The 22333-nt window shown below is 41.5% G+C and overlaps 1 protein-coding gene across 4 annotated transcripts in view; it reads left to right on the top strand.

Annotated features, from left to right (window-relative positions):
- LOC134338292 (keratinocyte-associated protein 3-like) overlaps positions 1 to 20721 on the top strand; it is a 45469-nt gene extending 24748 nt beyond the window's left edge. For all 4 annotated transcript variants that reach the window (XM_063034030.1, XM_063034027.1, XM_063034029.1 and 1 more), the window contains exons 3-6: positions 3633 to 3692; positions 4849 to 5040; positions 11647 to 11769; positions 17949 to 20721. In XM_063034030.1, coding sequence (XP_062890100.1) covers positions 3633 to 3692; positions 4849 to 5040; positions 11647 to 11769; positions 17949 to 18035 — 462 coding nt within the window. In that variant the 3' untranslated portion in view covers positions 18036 to 20721. The remainder of the gene's footprint in view (positions 1 to 3632; positions 3693 to 4848; positions 5041 to 11646; positions 11770 to 17948) is intronic.
- The last annotated feature ends 1612 nt before the right edge of the window (positions 20722 to 22333 follow it).

Genomic DNA, 22333 nt, shown 5'->3' with positions numbered 1-22333 from the left:
AAAGTGTACCCCTGCCTAATAGGGGTCAAAAATAATGACGGTGTTGCTCGCTGCACTGTTTGCAACAGTGACTTTTCTATTGCCCATGTTGGGTTAAGACTGTAAAAGACATGTTGAGGTGAGTTTAACAGGTGTCATTCGTTCATTAGCATAGCTAATGTTATTTAAACTAGCTGGCTAGCTGCTAAGGAGCTACTCTATTGCAGACATCCCACCTCTCCCGGAAGTTCCGGGAGTCTCCCACAAATTGATGGTGCTACCTCCCTGATATGAGTTTTTGCAGGGTGGAATGTCTGCTATTAGCTTGGGCAGATTGTGTTTGTCTATTATTGTGACTTAGATGAAAATTAGATTTTATGAGTAAATAATGCAGAAAAACAATTGCAAGGGGTTCACAAACCTTTTTCTTGCAACTGTATGTCACTATATACAAGTCTGATATTCATTTTCTTGCCGACAGTCTCAGTAAATATGAGGAACATGATGGAATCAATGAAAGACCACACCCAACAGGATAGACCATAACCAAAGTGCAGATTAAAAGCAATAAAATGTGCAAATACAAAAAGAGGAGGAAAAAAAGATTTTTAAATAAATAATCAATAAATATCAAGAATGTGAGATGAAGAGTACTTGAAAACGAGTTCATAATTTGTGGCTGAAGAAAAATAATGTAACTATAAGAACACTGCAGTTACTGAAAACCTGAGATAAAGGAAAATACCCCAAAAAATAAGGGATATCTGTGGAGTCATAGAAACAGGCCCTTTGGTCCATCTGGTTCATGCCAAGCCAGTTAAATTGCCTACTCCCATCGACCTGCACCCGGACCATAGCCTTCCATACCCCAACCATCTATGTACCTATCCAAACTTCTCTTAAACAGTGAAATTGAGTTTACATGCACAACTCGTGCTGGTAGCTCATTCCACACACTCTCAACCCTCTGAGTGAAGAAGTTTCCCCTAATATTCCCCTTAAACTTTTCAGCTTTCACCCTTAACCCATCGCCTCTGGTTGTAGTCCCACCCAACCTCAGTGGAAAAAGCCTATTTGCATTTACCCAACTATACCCCTCATAATTTTCTATACCTCTATCAACACTCCTCTCAATCTTTTGGTACTTCTGAAAAGTGAAAAAAAAACAAGTTAAAATATTACAGGAGAGATGGTCACCATTATCTGAAATAATTGAATATTGAATCCCAAGGTTTCTGACCTACTTAGATGGGAGATAAGATGCCATTCCACAAGATTACATTGGGCGTTACAAGAACAAAGTCAAAAGGCTGAGAGTTCAGAGTGGGAGGGAGAATTAAAGTGACAAGATTTCCTTGCAAACTGAATGGAGTTGTTTTACAATAGGATCGCCCAGTCTGCATTTGGTTTTTCCAATATAGGGTAACCAGAATTGAGTGCAATACACTCCACAAGTGACAAACTTGATTTCCTCTAGCAGATTGCTTGTCACTCCAGATTCCAGCGTGCAGTCTGTAGTGTTAATGTGTTTCTTTGGGTTTTTTTAGAGTCAGAGTTGTTAAGGTTAAGAAAATTGCGTTCCTTCATTGAGGTGCCATTTAAAGTCAGTGCTTTAAGGAAGGTCGTAACTGTTGCTTAAACTATAAACTACAGAGCAGACCTCATAAAAATAACATGAACTGACAGCTTTAAACTGTACAAGATAGATAGCACCATATTTTGCAATAGGTGTAATTTCTTTACATACTATAGCTGTTGGAAGTCATGATATTAGTCAGTACTCCTGTAATGGAAATAGATTTAGTATTTGTGCCTTTTCTTTTGGAAAAAACTAGCTCCCTTTGGCTTAATAACAAATCTCTGCTGCACACTTTTACATATAGTTTACTAAGGCACCAATTCACTGACATAATGAAGTAGAAAATTATTAGGAAGTGTTTTGATTAAATCCAAGCTCTGCAATTAAAACATTAAAACTGATTCGACTTCTGTCTTAATTGACCCTTCACAAGGCAAAGCAAGTAAATATGGCTGTAATTAATACAAACTATTCTATTCCTCTTGCCTCCTGAGTTGGTGACTGCTATATTTTTTAACCCCCTTTCTCCTCAGGATTATTTTGACTTTGTGAATACAAGTAGGAGCAGGGTTTAATGCGTGGTTTAATGGTGGTGGTGTGGTTACGTTTATATCCCATGCCCAGTCCATTACTCTGCAACTGGCTCATGCTGACTAAGGTTCCCATCTAAGTTGGTTGCATTTGCCCACACCTAGCCAATATCCTTCCAAGCCAAGGGTTCCCAAACTTTTTTATGCCATGGACCCCGCTACCATTAGCCAAAGGGTCCATAAACTCTGGGCTGTGAACTCTTGCTCTAAACCTTCCCCCCAAGGGATGAAGCTAGTCCTATTTGCCCACATATGGCCCATATCTCTCTAAACCAGAGGTTCCCAACCTGAGGTCCCCATTGTTTAGTGGTATTGGTCCATAGCATAAAAAAGGTTGGGAGCCCCTTGTTTGAACCTTTTCCCAAGTGTCCAAGCTTTTCCAAAAATTTTGTTGATGTACCTGCCTCAGCCACTTCTGGCAGCTCATTCCATAGACTGGCTACCTTCTGGGTGGAAAAAGTTGCCCCTCAGGTTCCTATTTAATCGCTCGCATTTCACTCTAAACCCATGCTATCTAGCCTTTGATTCCCCAAAAGACCGTATGCATTCCACCTGTACAACACTCCTGCTCCTTCTGGTACGAAAGGATTTATGACTTCCAAGATGCAGCCCTCACCTCCCTTTGTACATCGCATTTCCCTACCCTAGGAATTTTAGTCATCCAGCATTCAGTCCAGAGGTTAGATTTAATTAGAGCAGCCGCCTTCTTTTAGTATTGAACTGCTTCCTTGAACCAAAGTGACTCGTCAACTTCAATGCCGTCCATTCATCATTGTTACGTGCTGTGTCGTATGACATCATCATTATGTGCCATGTTGTATTGACATGGGCGATCATGGTCTATCCATGAGTATGATTGTTCTTGGCAAACTTTCTACAGAAGTGGTTTGCTATTGTCGCCTTCTGGGCAATGTCTTTACAAAATGGGTGACCTCAGCCGTTATCAATACACTTCAGAGATTGTCTGCCTGGCGTCACCAGGACTTGTGGTATGCACCAGCTGCTCATACGGCCATCCACTACCTGTTCCCAATGGCTTCACGTGACCCTGACTGGGGAGGGAGTGGTAAGCAGGTGCTACACGTTGTCCAAGGGTGACCTGCAGTCTAGCAGAGGAAAGAAGCACCTTACAGTTCCTTTGGTAGAGATGTAGCTCCACCTCGCCACCCAGCCATCCATTACAAGAGGGAATTTATTGTTTGTAGTTGGGCTTGAGGTGGAAAAAATTTATTGTTTCATCCCCCACCCCAACACCTTCTCTAAATGTTACAATATAAAGACAATAGAGCCACATGAATACACGAATAACCACAGAGGAATCTCCTGCAAGTCTAAACCACAGAATATCTACGTTCTCACCTGTCATCTGATGCACAACTATTGTTCCCATTACGAATGGTTCATGAACTTGTTTTAATTCTGCCTTGTCAAGTTTCTAAAGCTCAAGTGAAGATTGTAATTTTGCTTGTAAATCTCTCTTTCAGACAATTTGTACTGGAATTGCAGTGATTGTGTTATCTGGGAACTTGAGTCAAACAGTCCTGGTGAGAAGAATGCATTAATTCTGTTTCTGACTCTTTTTATTGCCATTAATCTTTTCCCTACAAACATTAGTGTCTATAATAAAGCAGAACTGCTGTCTTAAAAGATATTGGAAAGCTGGGGTAGTTAGAGGAGTTGGTTGAGTGACGTTTGGAGAGGGTTTTAAAGTATATTCTTAAAGTGGGAAAGTTACTGAAGGAGATACCGAGAATAAGGGGTATACTGATCAAAGGTTCTGGCACTATTAATAATTTGGAACAAAGGAGCATGTAAAATGAGACGCGGTTGACTAGAGTTCAGAGTGCAGACAGTGCAAAGTAGCATCAGAATCAGGTTTAATATCACTGGCCATGTAAAGTTTCCTACTTAAATGGTTGGTCCATGTAGCTGTGGGGGATAAAAATTAGAGGGAATGTTTGAGTTCAAGCTCAGAACATATTGCATGTCCTAACAAACTAATATGCCGTGGATACGCTCTGTGGAATCGCAGCAGGTTAGTTTTCCATTAGCATTTACATATTATGCTCAGCATCACAAGGGTCATTGGGTTTAAATCGGCGGTACTCATAGTGTGAAACTTTGGGGCCATATCCGCATACAGCAATAAACAAAAGGACAACATGACTACTGTACTGTTATTCTGTTCACCACCCCTCCAAATGGACACACACAATCATCGTAAATATATAACAACAGATACAGTTAAATTCTTTAAAATGCTTACCAAGTTTTCAGTACAGTAAAAGTGACATAATCAGGTTTAATATCGCTGGCTTGTGTTGTGAAATTTGTTCTTTTGTGGCAGCAGTACATTGCAATACACAGAATGCAAAAAGAGAGGAAATAGAAATAGTGAGATAATGTTCACGGGTTCAATGTCTGTTCAGAAATCTGATGGCAGAGGGGAAGAAGCTGTTCCTGAATCATTGAGTGTGTGCCTTCAAAACCCCTGTACCTTCTCCCTGATGGTCGCAATGAAAAGGGGTAGAAGGGGTGGTAGTGTTCAGATATAAATCTGAATGCCATCTTATCACTCCTGGTGATTAGATGGCATCTTCTACAGATGCAATTGTAAATAAAGACAAGTGTTACTCAGCATTCTTCTCCTCGTATGCCACTACAATAATGCTTTTCTTTCCCTCTGGTTTAATTTTGCAGAAGTTCATCGTGGTTGCGAGTAGTATGTTCAATTCACTCATCGCCATAGCCTGTGTGCTCGGTTTGGGTGTCTCTGTGGTGCTGACCATTGCAAATGGTGGAAGAACATTGCTGGCAGCCTGTCGTCTCAGTTCCATCAAGGATGTTATACAAGTAACGAATGAGTGTCCATTTGACCCAACACGAATCTTTGTAAGTTAAACTTGCGTAGTGAGGTAGTGGTCATGGGTTCAGTGTTCACCAGAAATCAGAAGGCAGAGGGGAAGAAGCTGTTCCTGAATCAGTGACTGTGTGTCTCCAGGCTCCTGTACATCCTCCCTGATGGTAGCAATGAGAAGAGGGCATCTCCTGGGTGATGGGGGTCCTTAATGATGGATGCTGCCTTTTTGAAACATCGCTCCTTGAAGATGTCCTGGGGTCTTTGAGGGTCTTTGGTGACATACCAAACCTCAAAACTCCCAATGAAATACAACCAGTGTTGTGCCTTCTTTGTATATATTGGGTCCAGGATAGATCCTCTGAGACTTTAGCACCCAGGAACTTGAAATTGATCACCTTTTCCACTTCTGATCCCTCTGAGGACAGATACATGTTCCCTTTCTGAAGTTCCCAATCAATTATTGCATGCATTTAACCACCTGAATTTTGGTTTAATTTAGGGCTTTCCCTTGGTGACACATGTTCTGTGAAATTGGGATCTGTTTGAGGTACCAACACTGTGTTGGAGAACAAGTCTACTTCACCTATTACTTTTTTTCTTTGATTTTTTTTTTAAAAATAGGACAGTCAACTTGTTTCATTTTATCGAGCACAAAATGCATTAAATTGACTGTCCTATTTAAAAACTATTTGGCACAAACAGTGTTCACACCCCTAATTTTAGTCATAGTCATACTTTATTGATCCCGGGGAAATTGGTTTTCGTTACAGTTGCACCATAAATAATTAAATAGTAACAAAACCATAAATAATTAAATAATGATATGTAAATTCTGCCAGGGAGTAAGTCCAGGATCAGCCTAGTGGCTCAGGGTGTCTGACCCTCCAAGGGAGGAGTTGTAAAGTTTGATGGCCACAGGCAGGAATGACTTCCTATGACGCTCTGTGCTGCATCTCGGTGGAATGAGTCTCTGGCTGAATGTACTCCTGTGTCCATCCAGTACATTATGTAGTGGATGGGAGACGTTGTCCAAGATGACATGCAACTTGGACAGCATCCTCTTTTCAGATACCACAGTCAGAGAGTCCAGTTCCATCCCCACAACATCTTGTATATTCAGCTTCGTTCTTTAGTTTGCTGCCTTTTGCCATGTTTGGTCTTCTGTTCCATATTAAAGTCTGCAAGAGAAATGTACATGATTGGTTAAAAGAAATACCACGGGGGGCTATGGTGGCGTAGTGGTTAGCTCAATGCTTTACAATACCAGCCTGCAAGCAGTCTGTACGTTCTCCCCGTGACCGTGTGGTCATGGGCATCCTCTGGTGACTTCCTTCTGGGTGCTCTGGTTTTCTCCCACACTCCCACGCTCCAGTTGGTAGGTTAACTGGTCATTGTAAGTTGCCCTGCGATTAGGCTAGGGTTAAATTATTGGGTGGCAGAGCTCAATGGGCTAGATGGGCCTATTCTGCTCTGTATCTCAATAAATGAATAAAATCTAATTAGGTTTTAACTGGCATTCTGTGAGCAGTATAAATACCCTACTCTGCTTTCTGCTGGTTACACTGCTGGCATTTAGGGCAGGAGTGAAGGTCCACCAGCTCCGTCTGCCCTTGTTGTCACACACAGATAAAGAAGGATTCTTCATTGTTGTTTTTGTAACAATTTTTGGAAATCCAGTCAGGGTTGTTAGCCTGAGCTGACCGCCCCCCCCCCCCGCCCCAAGGCTGGAGGACCAGCGGTCCACTTTTAGTCTGGTCTAGACCTGTTTGGCATGAGTGACCCTACCAAGAGTCAAAGCATGAAGCCCTGATTCCAGCCAACGTAGTTCTCTGGGTCATTGAGGCACGCAAGCCCCCAAACTCTACGACAAGGCTGTGGTACCCCTGGAGGACCCTACTTTAGTATAGTAAAATGTTATATTCTCATCCAGAAATTACATGCTCTGAAAAGTCACATATGGCTCAAAATGCACAGCGTTTAAACTGATTAAAATGCCCAGTCAGCAAATACCCTTACAGTAAATCTTTGCCTAATTCACATAAATAGCGATTATCAAAGTTGCAATAGAAATAAAATCCTACCACCTTCTCAGCAGGCTAATACAGATTCTTTTAAAATTGTTTATTAATTTGCACTTAGAAAATATCTACAATAGGTCTATGGCAGACACAATCTCAATGGGTCTTCACACAGCCTTGGATCACCTGGACAATAGATACACCTATGTCAGGATGCTCTTTGCTGACTATAGCTCAGTGTTTAACACCATCATTCCCACAATCCTGATTGATAAGCTACAGAACCTAAGCCTCTGTACCTGCCTCTTCAATTGGATCCTCGGCCTAACCAGAAGACCACAATCTCTGTGGATTGGTGATAATATCTTCTCCTCACTGATAATCAACACTGGCACACCTCGGGGTGTGTACTTAGCCTACTGCTCTACTCCCTCTATACCCATGAATCTGTGGCTAGGCATAGCTCAAATACTATTTACAAGTTTGTTGAAGATACAGCTATTTTTGGTAAAACTTCAGATGGAGATGAGAGGACGTGCAGGATTAGATATGGCAAAGTTATTTCGCATGGTAGGAGAGTCTAGGACAAGAGGGCACAACTTCAGGATTGAAGGACGTCCATTTTGAACAGAGATGCCCAGAAATTACTTTAGTCAGAAGGTGGTAAATCTGTGGAATTTGTTGCCACGAGCGGCTGTGGAGGCCAACTCATTGGGTGCACTTAAGGCAGAGATAGATAGGTTATTGATAACCAGGGCATCAAAGGGTATAGGGAGAAGGCAGGGGAGTGGGGATGACTGGAAGAATTGGATCAGCCCATGATTGAATGGCGGAGCAGACTTGATGGGCTGAATGGTCTACTTCTGCTCCTGTATCTTATGGTCTTATGTACCAGCTAATTGAGTGGGCCACAGCAACATCCTTGCACTCAATATCAATAAGACAAAAGAACTGATTGTGGGTTTCAGGAAGGGTAAGATGAGGGAATACGAACCAGTCCTCATAAAGGGATCAGAAATAGAGAAAGTGAGCAATTTCAAGTTCTGGGTGTCAAGATCTCTGAAGATAAAACCTGATCCCAACATATTGATGCAACTATAAAGAAGGCCAGACAGTGGCTATATTTCATTAGGAGGTTGAAGAGATTTGGTTTTTCAACCAAAATACTCGAGATCTTCTATAGATGTATCGTGGAGAGCATTCTGACAGGCTGCGTCACTGTCTGGTGTGGGGGTGGGGGAGCTACTGCACAGGGCTGAAAGAAGCTACAGAAGGTTGCAAAATTATCCTCCTCCACCTGGGGTGCTAGCCTCTGTAAAATCCAAGACATCTTCAAGGAGCAGTGCCTCAGAAAGGCAGCATCCATTATTAAGGACCCCATCATCCAGGACATGCCCTCTTCTCATTGTTACCATCAGGAAGGAGGTACAGAAGCCTGAAGGCACACACTCAGTGATTGAGGAACAGCTTTCTCCCCTCCGCCATCCGGTTCCTAAATGGACATTGAACCCATGAACACTACCTTACTTTTTGAAGAAAATATATGTTATTTCTGTTTTTGTACTATGTTTAATCTGTTCAATATATGGATTATTGTAATTGATTTACTTATTTTTTTCTTTCTATATTATCATTGTACTGCTGCTGCTAAGTTAACAAATTTTACAATGCATGCCGGTGATAATAAACCTGATTCTGTTTCTGAAAGTATCTACCATAGTGTAAGTAAAGATTTGCACTGGGCTCACTAGTAGTGAGCTCACTAATAGTGGCCTCCTATCAAACAGTCTATTTTTAATTCTCTAGTACAGTAAGAATGTTTCCTTCCAACGCCTCGTTTGGTGCGTCAGGCAGCATCTTTGCCGTTAGTCCATGTTACGAAGCTGAGTTGCTAGCTCCGACGCTCAAGCCAGTGTGGATGGAAAGCGTGCAAGGAGCTGAGCTGCATTTGAACCTGGGACCTCTTGCTCTGAAGTCTGGGTATGGATACCTGACACCTCCAGCACAGACTCGCAGTAGAATGTGGATGAGATAATACCCTTGGAATCGTAACTCTATTAATCACCTGCATCTCTCTGTTATCACCAGCAGCCTGAAATGAAAAGCACAATATGGCACACACACCAACTAGAAAGTGAAATTGTAATAGTAATTGAAAACAGCTCATTAACATTTTAGTCATTGGATTCCAAATTGTTGTAAAACTGCTGAGATCCATAATTTCCAAATCTGGGAAGCTATTGTATCAATCATTGCTATCAACAAATCACTTTTATTGCTCTTCTCACAAGGCTTTTGCTCTGCTTGTCTCACTGAGGATGTTTAATGCATAATAAGACTTTTATTAGCACAAGCTGCTTTGTCAATTACACTGATATATATTTATACGCCTTTGTCAAATTTTTATTTCTGCTGCAGTTTACTTGAATCTCTGGTGGTGCCCATTTCCAGCACTGATCACACAGCCTGTTCAATTTGCATTGAAGCTCCCTCACATTGTGCGATGTATTTGCTGCCATTGAGTGAATTTTATGTCCGTGCCTGTCATTCTTCTGCAAATTCACTGTGCACGTTTTGTCTGCAAAAGATGCACATCCATGCAGTCCCTTGGCCTGCACAGCCATGTCAGATTGCAATGCCCGAATTGAGGGGATCTGATTGAAACATAGAAGATTATTAAGGGATTGGACACACTGGAGGCAGGAAGCATGTTCCCGCTGATGGGTGAATCCAGAACCAGAGGCCACAGTTTAAGAATAAGGTGTAGGCCATTTAGAACAGAGTTGAGGAAAAACTTTTTTTTACCCAGAGAGTGGTGGATATGTGGAATGCTCTGCCCCAAAAGGCAGTGGAGGCCAAGTCTCTGGATGCTTTCAAGAAAGAGATGGATAGAGCTCTTAAAGATAGCGGAATCAAAGGTTACGGCGATAAGGCAGGGACTGGATACTGATTGTGGATGATCAGCCATGATTACAGTGAATGGCAGTGCTGGCTCGAAGGGCCGAATGGCCTACTCCTGCACCTATTGTCCATTGACTTCACCTCTGCAAGAATCTTGTACCTATTTATCATATTTCCACACTGACATTGGGGAGGGTTCAAAGGAGGTTCACTAAAATGATTCGAGGAATGAAAGGCTCATCATATGAGGAGCATTTGATGGCTCTGGGCCTGTAATCAGAAGAATGAGGGGTGACCTCATTGAAACCTATCGAATGTTGAAAGGCCTAGATAGAGTGGAGTTTCCTATAAGTAGGAATGTCTAGGACCAGAGGGTACAACCTCAGAATAGAAGACATCCATTTAGAATGGAGATGAGGTATTTCTTTATCCAGAAGGCAGTGAATGTGTGGAATCCTTTGCCACAGGTGGCTAAGGAGGCCAGGTCATTGGGTGTATTTAAGGTGGAGGCTGATAGGTTCTTGATTAGTCGCTGCTTGAAAGGTAACGGGTAGAAGGAAGGCGAATGGAGTTGGAAATGGAAATGGATCAGCCATGATCAAATGGTGGAGCAGACTTGATGGGTTGAATGGACTAATTCTGCTACTATGCTTTACGGTCTCATAGATTAGGGGAGAAATGAAGGTGGACACTTCATCTCAGGATTTAAAAAAAAAAAATAGCTGGGCAGTACTTGAATCTGCTGGGTTATGGACCAGGAGCTGGATTCCTTATTGGCTTACAACAAGTAAAACCAGCTTGTATTTGTGTTTCTAATGAGCACCTTCTGGCTCCCTGCCTACTTGAGTTTGTGCCATCAGGGAGCCAGAAGTTAAACTGGACTCTTTCCCTTAAAATCTACGACTTCAGAATCAGAATCGGGTTTAATCACTGGCATGTGTTGTGAAATTTGTTGTTTTTTGTGATAGCAGTATAATGCAATACATAATGATAGAGAAAAAAGCTGTGAATCACAGTAAATATATAATAGTTAAGTAAGTAGTGCAAAAATAGAAATGGAAAAAAAGTAGTGAGATATTGTTAATGGGTTCAATGTCCATTCAGAAACCGGATGGCAGAGGGGAAGAAGCTGTTCCTGAATCATTGTGTGTGCCTCCAGGCTTCTGTACCTCCTACCTGATGGTAACAATAAGAAGGGGGCATGTCCTGGGTGATGGGGGTCCTTAATGATGGATGGTGTCTTTTTGAGGCTTCGCTCCTTGAAAATGTCCTGGATACTGTGGAGGTTAGTGCCCTTGATGGAGCTGACTGAGTTTACAACTCTCTGCAGCTTATTTTGATCCTGTGCAGTATTCCCCCCCCACCCATACCATTTAGAATACTCTCCACATTTACATATTTACTCTTCCTGCAATCTCTACACTTGAGCATCTGAATTTGGTTGATGAAACAGCCACAGATTACTCTTATCCTCCAGGTATTGGAGAACAAAATTTCCGCTGGAACTCACTTATTTTCAATCACTTGTGAAGACAATTGTCAGAGTACCCTCAGGAGGAAAGAAAATTGTAAGGATTGTAACTCAGATATTAAGCGGTCAATCTTAACTCACACAACTGCGTGCTCTGAATATTTTAGTCTACCATCTGCAATCTGACTAAAATGTTAACCTCGGTGACCAAGGAGATGACATATGTAATCTAATACTTTGTCTCCTAGGATACCACGCTGGCAATGTGGATTCCATGTCTGGTACTGACTGCTCTGGAGGCTTTCCTATCAATTAGATGTTTTTTTATCTCGTTGACCTTATTGAGAATCAAGAAGCAGCAACATAAACAGGTAGGAGAGGAAAAAAAATCAACCCCACAGGCAATCTGTCTCTTATAATTCTATAAACACCACCATACAGTTAAATGCTTTTTCGCAAATGTGAATCAATAATTTCACAGCTCTAATTTTTATGATATTGTTAGTTTAGTGGTTAAAGGATTTGCACTTCTTAAGTAGTATTTTAAGTTTAATGACTGGCTCTCGTATCCTAGATGATCACCATCTGGAAAATGGCTTTTTCTCAAAAGTTGCGAACCAATAATTTCACAGCTGTAATTTTTACGATATTGTTAATTTAGTGGTTATTAAAGAATTTGCATTTCTTAAGCAGTTTTATTTTTAAGGAAAGAATGGATGTCTTACTGTAACATAGATCATTGCCATCTGGAAGATGTCCTTTTGGTGTCAGGTTAATTATTCATATTAGATGAGGCAGCACAGACATTCACTGTGAGCTGGGCATACCAACTTGGCATCTTTTTTTAAAAATGTATAAGATCTCCTCCTGGCAGCACCATGGTCACATTTAACCAAACACTCTGATCAAAATGACTCTGGAGATAGCTCAAGATGATAGGTTTAAGAAGTCTAAGATTAAATATAACCAAATAATGTAACATTTAAATGCTTACAAATATGACTGTTAATCAATATATCAAATATGGGGCAGGGGAAACAAATTGCTTCCAGATCCCCTTGCTACCAGGGATGCAGTTTAACCACAGTGTAGGGATGGTATCAGCTCGCAGGTTTCACTTTTACCTGTTTACAATGTGACATGGCATGGGGACAACCAGGCTGGCATTTCCCAGTGCAACCACCTCTTCCATCCTGGAATTCTGTCCGGTGCTGAGTTTGCAAATCTGCCTCTGCCAATGTCTTGGTATCCTTGTGTATTGACATTCCTATGTTCCTATATTCCTATTCCAGCCTGTCTTGTTTAAGATTTAAACATCAATAAGAGTGACTATTGGTAAATATAGATATTAATAAAACAAATTGATCTAGCACACAGCTGCTTTAGTACCTGAGTAATTGGAGACCAGTGACTTAGACAAATATGGATGTGTTTCTTCGGTTGTTATAGCTGGGGGTGGTAATGGGGACAAGCTCCCACTACCTCTTAAATGCTCCCAATGGCATGTATCTCAAATAGCCTCTGACAATGAAGTCCAGCTCCTGGCCTTCACGTGTGGTTTAGCTACCAAGCCCTACAGAACCGTTTCTTCTGACAGGAGAAGGGGCAAAGGCAGGTTGCTGGCACCTTAAAATCTGTCGCTTCAGGCAAATGAGGTTCGTCAGCTGCCGTTGGCAGCTCACCTAGAAAAAAAACTCTGATCTCAAACCTCTGCTGTCTTGTGGCTATACTCACTCATGGGGAAGGCTTTGGGAGTAAATACCGAGGGGAAAAATCCAGAGCTGGAGTCCCTAAGGTAGTCCTATGTTGAGTTCAACATTGACCGACAGCTCCTGTAACACTGCTGGTGCCAAATTGCTTCAGTCTCTCCTGTCCTTTGGGTTCATCAGCTGCATAGAAGCAAGGGAGCCCACTGCATGGTCAACAGCTTGCTCTCCATATTGTACTGCCCTGGCTCCTGTGTCATGTAGTCAGACGAGGCACAACATCCACGTCACCCTCAAACAACGGTGGGCCTCATGGACGGAAGGATTCTCTGTGAAAGTTGCATCTGGTTGGTTGATTGGGGAAAGGCAGATCAGACTCGATGGGCCGAATGGTGTAATTCTGCTCTTGTATCTTACAGTCTTGACTTATTGTTACCAAGTGTGATGATACGGTTATCCAAATGATACCAGTCTACATAATTTACTCAGAACATACTTAAGACTCCAAAAGGAAGATAAAAGCCTTAACATCAAAAAAAGGTTTCGCTCAAAACAAAGAATGTTACAGAATGAAGGTTTTACAATGGGTAGTGACAACTTGTTTGATATACCATCCCTAACATTGTAAAATAAGCTGCTGTGCTTAAATTAGCTTTAATAACTTGGCCCTGACTTCTCCAGTGAACTCACAGTAATTCGCAGACTTAGGGCTCCAGTCATCGGGCCTTGGCCTCTTGACTTCCAATCGACCTTTTGCCTTCAATCTGGACCTCTGATTGACCTTCAGGTGATGAACTCCAGGCCCCAAATTCCAGACTCGCCAGTGATCGGGCTTGAAAGCTCGGCCTCAAATTCCAGTTTGCCGACGATGGGACCCCGAACGTCCTCGCCGATCTGCTAGGATTGACACCCAACATCCAATCACGCACACGTAGATGCCCTTCAAACGCAGAACAAATTTAGACTCCAGCCTGCTCTTCAATTCCTTCACATCCTTGTCCCTAAACCCTAACCTGACCTCTAACTCCCCCCTGTGTCCCCGAAAGCATCCTTACAAACCTAAAAACTGTGTGCGTCTGAACCGTGACCTCAATGGAGACCGGAGACCACCACGCTTTGATGGTAATGTAATGTTCAAACTGCAAGCCTTTCCACAGTGACCACACACCCACCTATCAGCTGGAGTCTGGGGCTGCTCTGGGTCCTGACTCATCAGTGAGCCTGAGCTTATGTTCTCAGGATTTCTCTGTGGTGACTACATCAGCCTTATCCCTTCTTCATCAGAGAGTGTGGTTATAAACAGGAGGAGACAAGAAACTGTGGATGCTAGAATCTGGAGCAACGCACAACACATTGGGTCAGATGGCTTCTATAGAAGAACATGGACAGTTAATGTTTCAGGTTGAGGGCAGGTTGTCCAGAGTTCAACAGGATTCTTGACTTTGAGAACTTGCTTAACCTCGTGCAAATTTGGACTTCATCCATCATGGGTAGTCCTTGAAGTTGTCAGACTGATCTAGAAGATAGTGGTTTCTTATCTGGTATCTCTCTTCAGGGTGCGATAATAGTGCTCTGGAAAGCAAGTCAATGTTCGTCTCTGATTGGATTGACAGCAAAGAGAAAAGGGGCATTCAGACTGACAGTAACTAACACCCCAGTGCTGTATGACACTATACTTTATACTTCATACTTTATTGTCGCCAAACAATTGATATTAGAACGTACAATCATCACAGCGATATTTGATTCTGCGCTTCCCACTCCCTGGATTACAAATATTAAATATTAAAAATTAGTAAATATTAAAAATTTAAATTATAAATCATAAATAGAAAATAGAAAAATGGAAAGTAAGGCAGTGCAAAAAAACCGAGAGGCAGGTCCGAATATTTGGAGAGTATGGCCCAGATCCGGGTCAGGTTCCGTTCAGCAGTCTTATCACAGTTGGAAAGAAGCTGTTCCCAAATCTGGCCGTACGAGTCTTCAAGCTCCTGAACCTTCTCCCGGAGGGAAGAGGGACGAAAAGTGTGTTGGCTGGGTAGGTCATGTCCTTGATTATCCTGACAGCACTGGTCCGACAGCGTGCGGTGTAAAGTGAGTCCAAGGACGGAAGATTGGTTTGTGTGATGTGCTGCGCCGTGTTCACGATCTTCTGCAGCTCCTTTCGGTCTTGGACAGGACACCTTCCATACCAGGTTGTACTGAGCATCAATGGAGATGGTCTTACCCTAATTGGATGTGCACTTTGATCTTTACTAAAATTTTGCTTTTTAAGCAAAATAATAATTTCCCCAGATCTTTAAAAAAAATGAAAGCAAATTGACTGTGTGCACTTCTGTCCAATATTGTCTGTTGTTCATAAATTGCAGTAATTTGTGAACTAAAATCTTTTACAACACATGCACAGCAAGTCCTACCAGCAAATCTGTTACTTCTGTTGGTGCTCCAGAAAGACTAGAGGGACTTGTGCTAACTTTGAGGTATAAATTAAATGGGGAAAACCAAAATCAAAGTTTAGCTTTTCAATAGCTCTGTGTTGGTGTATCTTATTTTATCTTTTAATGTGGTTTCTGCCTATTTGAAATAAAACTGTAGGCTACTTGAAACCAAGGGAGACCAGCACATAGCAACAGTGTTGAAATAACTTTCAAACCTCTTAGAATCAGCTTTGGTTCATCACGGGTAAAGCCTTCCCAAGCATTCAGCACATCTACATGGAATGCTGTCGGAGGAAAGCAACATCCATCATCAGAGACCTCCACCACCCAGGCCATGCTCCTTTCTCCCTGCTGCCATCAGGTCGAAGGTACAAGAGCCTCAGGACTCACACCACCAGGCTCAAGAACAGTTACTACTCCTCAACCATCAGGCTCTTGAACAAAAGCTACACTCACTTGCCTATCCATTGAGATGTTCCCACAACCAGTGATTTCACTTTAAGGACTCTCTATCTCATATTCTCGTTGCTTATTGTTATTTGTTTATTCTTGCATTTGCACTGTTTGTTTTCTTCTGCACTCTAGTTTATCTTTTTATTGATCCTGTTATAGTTACTGTTCTTTAGATCTGCTGACTATGCCTGCAGGAAAATGAACCTCAGGGTTGTATATAGTGACATATATGTACTCTGGTAATAAAATTTACTTTGAACTTTCAACCTTTTCCCCTCTACCATCAGATTTCTAAACAGCCAATGAACAAACCTTTGAACACTACCTCATCATTTTTTGCATTACATGTATAATTGTATAAAAATAAATTGACATCGTACAGCACTATTCATTCTGAGCATGAATGGCACTCCCTATTTTGTTTCCAATCTCTGTCATTAGCAACGATGAAACAAAAGGTAACTTATACAGGTACACCAGGCAACTTCATAAAGGTGTGTCAACTGGTTGTACTGAAAATGAACTTTTACCTAAGATGTGTGTGGGCATGCAACAGCAAGTTCTGGGTAAAATATTAATTATTGTTTGTGGTCTATAGTACTTTGCAAAGTCTTAGACACATATATACAGTATATAGCTAAGAATTTTGCACAGTACTGTAGTAATTTTATGTATTGCTCTGTACTGCTGTCACAAAAAACAAATTTTGTGACATGCGAGTGATGATAAAGCTGATTCTGATATGGGTCTCTGTCATGGACTGAGAGTGGGAAGGGGGCAAGGAGAGGGGAATGGTGGTTGGGATAAGGGGAAAGAACGGGAAGCAGCAGGGAAACATCCTGTAGTGATCAATAAACCAATTGTTTGGAATCAAGTGACCTTGCCTGGTGTCTCAGGGCTGGATATGTCTGGACCTGCACCACCCCTACCCCAGCACTCTTTCTTTGCCACATGGCCCACATCCCTCCAGTTACGCTCCACCCTCGCCATTTTGAATATCCTTTGCTCCTGCCAGATTTCCAAACTCATTCTCTGTTGCACTGTGACAAATACAGTACTGTGCAAAATTCTTGGTCACCCTAGCTATATTTATGTGCCTAAAAAATTTTGCACAGTACTGTGCATAATCTCTATAATCGATTAATATTAAAGAAACAGCTCTAAAAAGTAATCGGTGAAATTTCATCCTTGATTCCAATCACTGAGAGCCATGCTTCCCCATGCTTAATTTTATCAACTCCAGGGCAACTGATGAATACTGTCTCATACTGTTCCTCTAAGCAGCTTGGGTGCGCAGCCGTGCAGTAACTGAAATGCTCCCATGCACATAGTCTTCATTGCTGTGCACCTGGAATTTAATTTTTATATAATGTTAATATAATTTTGAAATGATGCTAATATAATTTAATAATCTATGTTAATATAATTGTGAAATACCCTGTGATTATGTGACAATGAATATAATCCATAAACTTTCTAAATAATAAACATACCACAGCTTTTACTTTGCAACATTTTAGAGCGTGAACCTATTTACATTGTTTCAAGTTACAACACTGTTACAAATTGTAATAATAAACACAGAATGGACTTCTGTAGCCCACTGACCACCGGTGCCATCTAAGCTTAAAAGTTTATGAAACTTAGATTTTCTTTGTTGTACTACATTTCATTATACCCTTCAATTAATAAATAAACTCTCCTGCTCAGAGAAATGTTGGTCTGTGCAGCTGTAAAAAAAAGTTAGAGAAATGTTGCTTTCTCTCTCGTTTTTAAAACTGGCAATATTAGATACTTTTCCTCCCTTTTCATGCCAGAAGTGGTAATGAACTTTGCTGTGGAAAATGGCTGAACACTTGCTGCAGTGTATTCATGCCCAGTACTACATTTCTCTTGAATTACGCCCTTGCATGACGTTTCTGCTCATCATCTTGTCTCGTTGGTCTCTGACAGGTCATTCGCAAACCTTTGGAAGAGATTCAGGAAGTTGGTGAAAATGATGAACTTTTGGAAGACACTAGAGTGAAGTTCTGGGTGTGACTGCAGTCCATCTTGGTGAATAATAAGCAACTGCAGTGAAAAGTGAACATTCTTGAAATAAAGGACAATTACAAGAAAGCAGGGATTGACGGGCACTGATGCTTCCTCTAATGAACACTGGATTTTTTTTTTCTAGATTATAAAGTGTCACAATATCTTTGCAGAGACATTTCACTGAAACACTTTTTGGTATTTTTGGATTGCATTTGAGATACCAAGTCATTTGAACTGTATTAATGAAAGATTATTCACTTCTATGTATCAAGTCATTCTGATCTTTGGACACTCTGGCTGAAAAGCTGGGGTGTGGGATATACAGTATATTCAGTACTAACTTCTAAAATGCAGTGGAACATATAACTAAAACAAGTTTTCAGTGTTGAGGACAGGCAGGGCAGAGGGATATAAATGAATATTTCCTTTAAAGAGCTAGCACACAACGATGGACTGAATGATCTTCCATTCTATATGGTTCTAATATCCAGGATGTACTTCTTACAGAGCACAATGTACACTTTTCAGAGCCCGACATCGTAAATGGCCTGAAATGTCGACCGTTTATTTATTTCCATAGATGCCGCCTGACCTGCTGCGTTCTTCCAGTATTTCCTGTGTGACATTTGTACAGGGATGTCTTTAAGCACATTAGAGCTTTCCACCAATACATTGGGTCACACTCCAAGGAAATTCTGAATGCAAATTTGATGTGTATTGATAACAAGCAAATTACTGTTGTGTGTTATCACTAGATTAGAGGCTTGATAACCATTCAAAAAGGTAAAGAATATCTGATAACTTCATATTTAAACAACACAATGTTTATCAGCAAAAGTGGTGAATAAATTGGACACATTTAATTTATCGGACAGGCTTTTAAATTGTTTTGTAAACTATACTCTGTGGTCTTTATGTTCTTTATTCCTATCCAAAGATGCTGCCTGCCCTTCTGAGTTCCTCCAGTATTTTGTGTGTGTGTTATTCTACAGTGTTTTCTGCTTTTTTTTATGATAAAATGCTGACCATCCCAGTCGTAATTTAATGGATTTAAAGTCCCAATTTAAACAGCGCGCGCAGCCACTTCGGTGATGAATATCTGTTATCTGTCAAGTAGGGGACCGTGCACAATTCTGATTTGATGGAGACGGACGTGAGAGTACGGAGGAACATCTGGAAAACTTCTGAAATGCCTGCTCCGCTGCCTCTGCTACTGTGTGAATCTCCGGAGCAGAAGGCCCCGAAATCTTCGGCTTTGCCTGTTTCAGCGGCCGGGGAAAGGTCGAAGGCGTTCGGCAGAGGACGGCGCTCAGGAGGCTATATTGGAGAGGCTGGTCGGAAGCTCGGAGTTTTCGGATGGATGGACTCAGTGTCAGCTGGGGTCGGCTGCTTCCAAGGCATCGGCAAGTTGACGGTGCCTGGAGGTTTATGGCAGGGAGTTTCTCCCTTTTGCCGCCTGCTATCGGGGACTCGGGAGTCGATCGACTCGGGACTTTGAGACTTTTTTTTACTGTGCCCATGGTCTGTTCTTTATCAAATTGTGGTATTGCTTTGCACTGCTGTAACTATATATTATAACTATGTGGTTCTGTCAGTGTTGGTCTTTGGTCTGTCTTGTTTTCTGTGATATCACTCCGGAGAAACATTGAATCATTTCTTAATGCATGTATGCATTTCTAAATGACAATAAAAGAGAACTGAGTGTTCTCATAATCTAATCTAATCCAATCAAATTCTTTCTGCTGGGAGAAGACATTCTGAGGAGGTGGATGGTCATGAGGTGAGGTGCCCCACTTTCAAGATGAACTTGCCTTGGTTCAGCGAATGGAAGCAGAGCACCTCTACCAAAATGAAGATTGAATCGTTAGCTTTATTTGTGGCACGTACGTCGAAATATACAATGGAATGCGTCGTTTTCATCATTGTTTGTGATGTGCTATGGACAACCTGCAAGTGTCACCATGCTTTCATTGCCAAAATAGCATGCCCGTAACTCACTAACTACCTAACCGTCCATCTTTAGAATGTGGGAGGAAACTGGAGCACCCAGAGGAAACCCAAGCAGTCACAGGAGAACGTACAAACTCTTACCGATGGCAACGGGAATCAAACCCCCAACCTGTGATCACTGGTCCTTTAAAGTGATTGTGTTAACTGCTATGCTACTGTCCCATTCTACGTTCATTCATTAAGTACAATGGGTCGAAGGACGTGAGTGATCATGATCGTTCCATGACCATGAATGTTCTTGGCAAATTTTTCTACAGGAGTGGTTTGCCGTGCCTTCTTTACAGTGTCTTTACAAGACAGGTGACCCCAGCCATTATCAATACTCTTCATCTTAAATAAAACCAACTCCCACATTTTTATAAGTTTGCTTCTCAGGACAATGTTAATGATTCACTAGCCTAAAAGCCTAATAGGTGAAGCAGACTTTGGGTATAAATATGTTAATGTATTAAAGTTTATTGAAGTTCCTGTTGAGGGTTAAAAGAGGTGATATGTTTGCCAATGTGTATTGTTGACTTTCAAATACAGATTCAGGAATTTAGCAATATTTGTATTTTAAAAAGATCTATAAGAAAAAGTTGATTTTATTAAATTTATCTGAATAATTTCAAGATTCAAGTAAACTTATTATCAAAAATGTATAAATTGTACACATTGAGATTTGTCTGTTTGCAGGGAGCCACAAAGCAAGAAAGCCAAAGAACCCAATTTTTAAGAAGATGATAAGGGGGGAAAAACACACACACATCCTGCAAACAATAGAAGCAAACGACAGCATGCTGAACCAGAAAGAGTCCTTGGATCCGTTCCCCAGAGCAGCCGGAGAAGGCCCAAGCCTACTCATATTAGCCATCACACATCAAAGTTGCTGGTGAACGCAGCAGGCCAGGCAGCATCTCTAGGAAGAGGTGCAGTCAGGACTAGGTCCTGACGAAGGGTCTCGGCCTGAAACGTCGACTGCACCTCTTCCTAGAGATGCTGCCTGGCCTGCTGCGTTCACCAGCAACTTTGGTGTGTGTTGCTTGAATTTCCAGCATCTGCAGAATTCCTGTTGTTTGTGTTCATATTAGCCATCCCGTGTTCATCATGTCAGCGTGCGAAATATTATCAACTTTTTCCTTTTGTTGCTTTCTACATTTTTTTAATACATTGATGTAGTATGTTATTTGAAATTTGTATATAATTGTGTGTTTTGAGCAGGGATTCCCAATGTTTTTTGTGCCATGGACCAATACCATTAAGCAAGGGGTCCATGAACCCCTGGTTTAGAGATGCAGCATTTTACCAGGCCTTTCTGCCTAATTACACCCTTTTGACCAACTAACTTATGTCTTTAGGATATGAAAAAAAACCCACATGGTCACGGGGAGAATGTACAAACTTCGGACAGACAGTGGCAGAATTAAAGCTGGCTTTCTGGTGTTGTAATAGTGTTTCGCTAACCTCAATGCTACAGTGAAGTTCATTAACATTTTAATGAAGTCCTGCTAGCAACCTTACATAAGCTATCCATATAATAGAGTGAAAAGTTACCAGTGATTATTGCTGGAAAGAATTATGTTATTAGATTTGGACACTGCTGGCAAGACCAGGATTTACTGCCAGTCACCAACTGTCTTTCCACAGAGCCCTCACAAAGGGCTGTAGTACATTCCTAGGAGGTAGTTTATTGGGTGAGGATATTCAGAATTGTGGTGAACTGACCATACAGTTGGCTTGCTCCGTTGAATGGTCAGCTCATTACTCCTGACGGTCAGTTCTGTTCACTAGATGGCCAGCTTGCAACACCAGGGAGTCCGTTCGCACAATGGAAGGTCAACTTCCTCTACTGCTCCCTTAATAATTTATACAGTCAGAGTTTGGACCTATGGGACCGAGAGTGATTTTTACATTCCCTCAACATGGTGCAGCTTTGCAAGTTGTACATGAGTGGAAATGCCAAACAGAAATGTTGACCAAGTGCACTGATGTGATTCATGATTCAGGTTTTGATTGCACATGAGTGTATTTGACAATTCTAAAAAATATTGAGTGCTTAATTGAAGTCGCTGGAATAATCCTTGTGTGTTTTGCGTCAGCAGTTCCAGTGGCAAGCCATTACCCGTTTGAGTGCATCCATCACTGAGTGCAATCCCGGGGGAAATCATTCTCAGGGCCATGTTGGCTCAACAGGTAGGGAAATCTCAATAATTGAGTTATTTCTTCATCTGAGACGCCACGGAAATAGCTCCATGGTGCTCCAGGGAAATTATGCACTGGAACTGTGCTAGTTCACCAGTCTCCATTCAAGCTCT

This window comes from Mobula hypostoma, chromosome 26 (assembly GCF_963921235.1).
Source record: "Mobula hypostoma chromosome 26, sMobHyp1.1, whole genome shotgun sequence".
In the NCBI taxonomy this organism is placed as follows: Eukaryota; Metazoa; Chordata; class Chondrichthyes; order Myliobatiformes; family Myliobatidae; genus Mobula; species Mobula hypostoma.
Note: the sequence above shows the minus strand (reverse complement) of the source record. Positions and strands in the feature narration are given on the sequence as shown.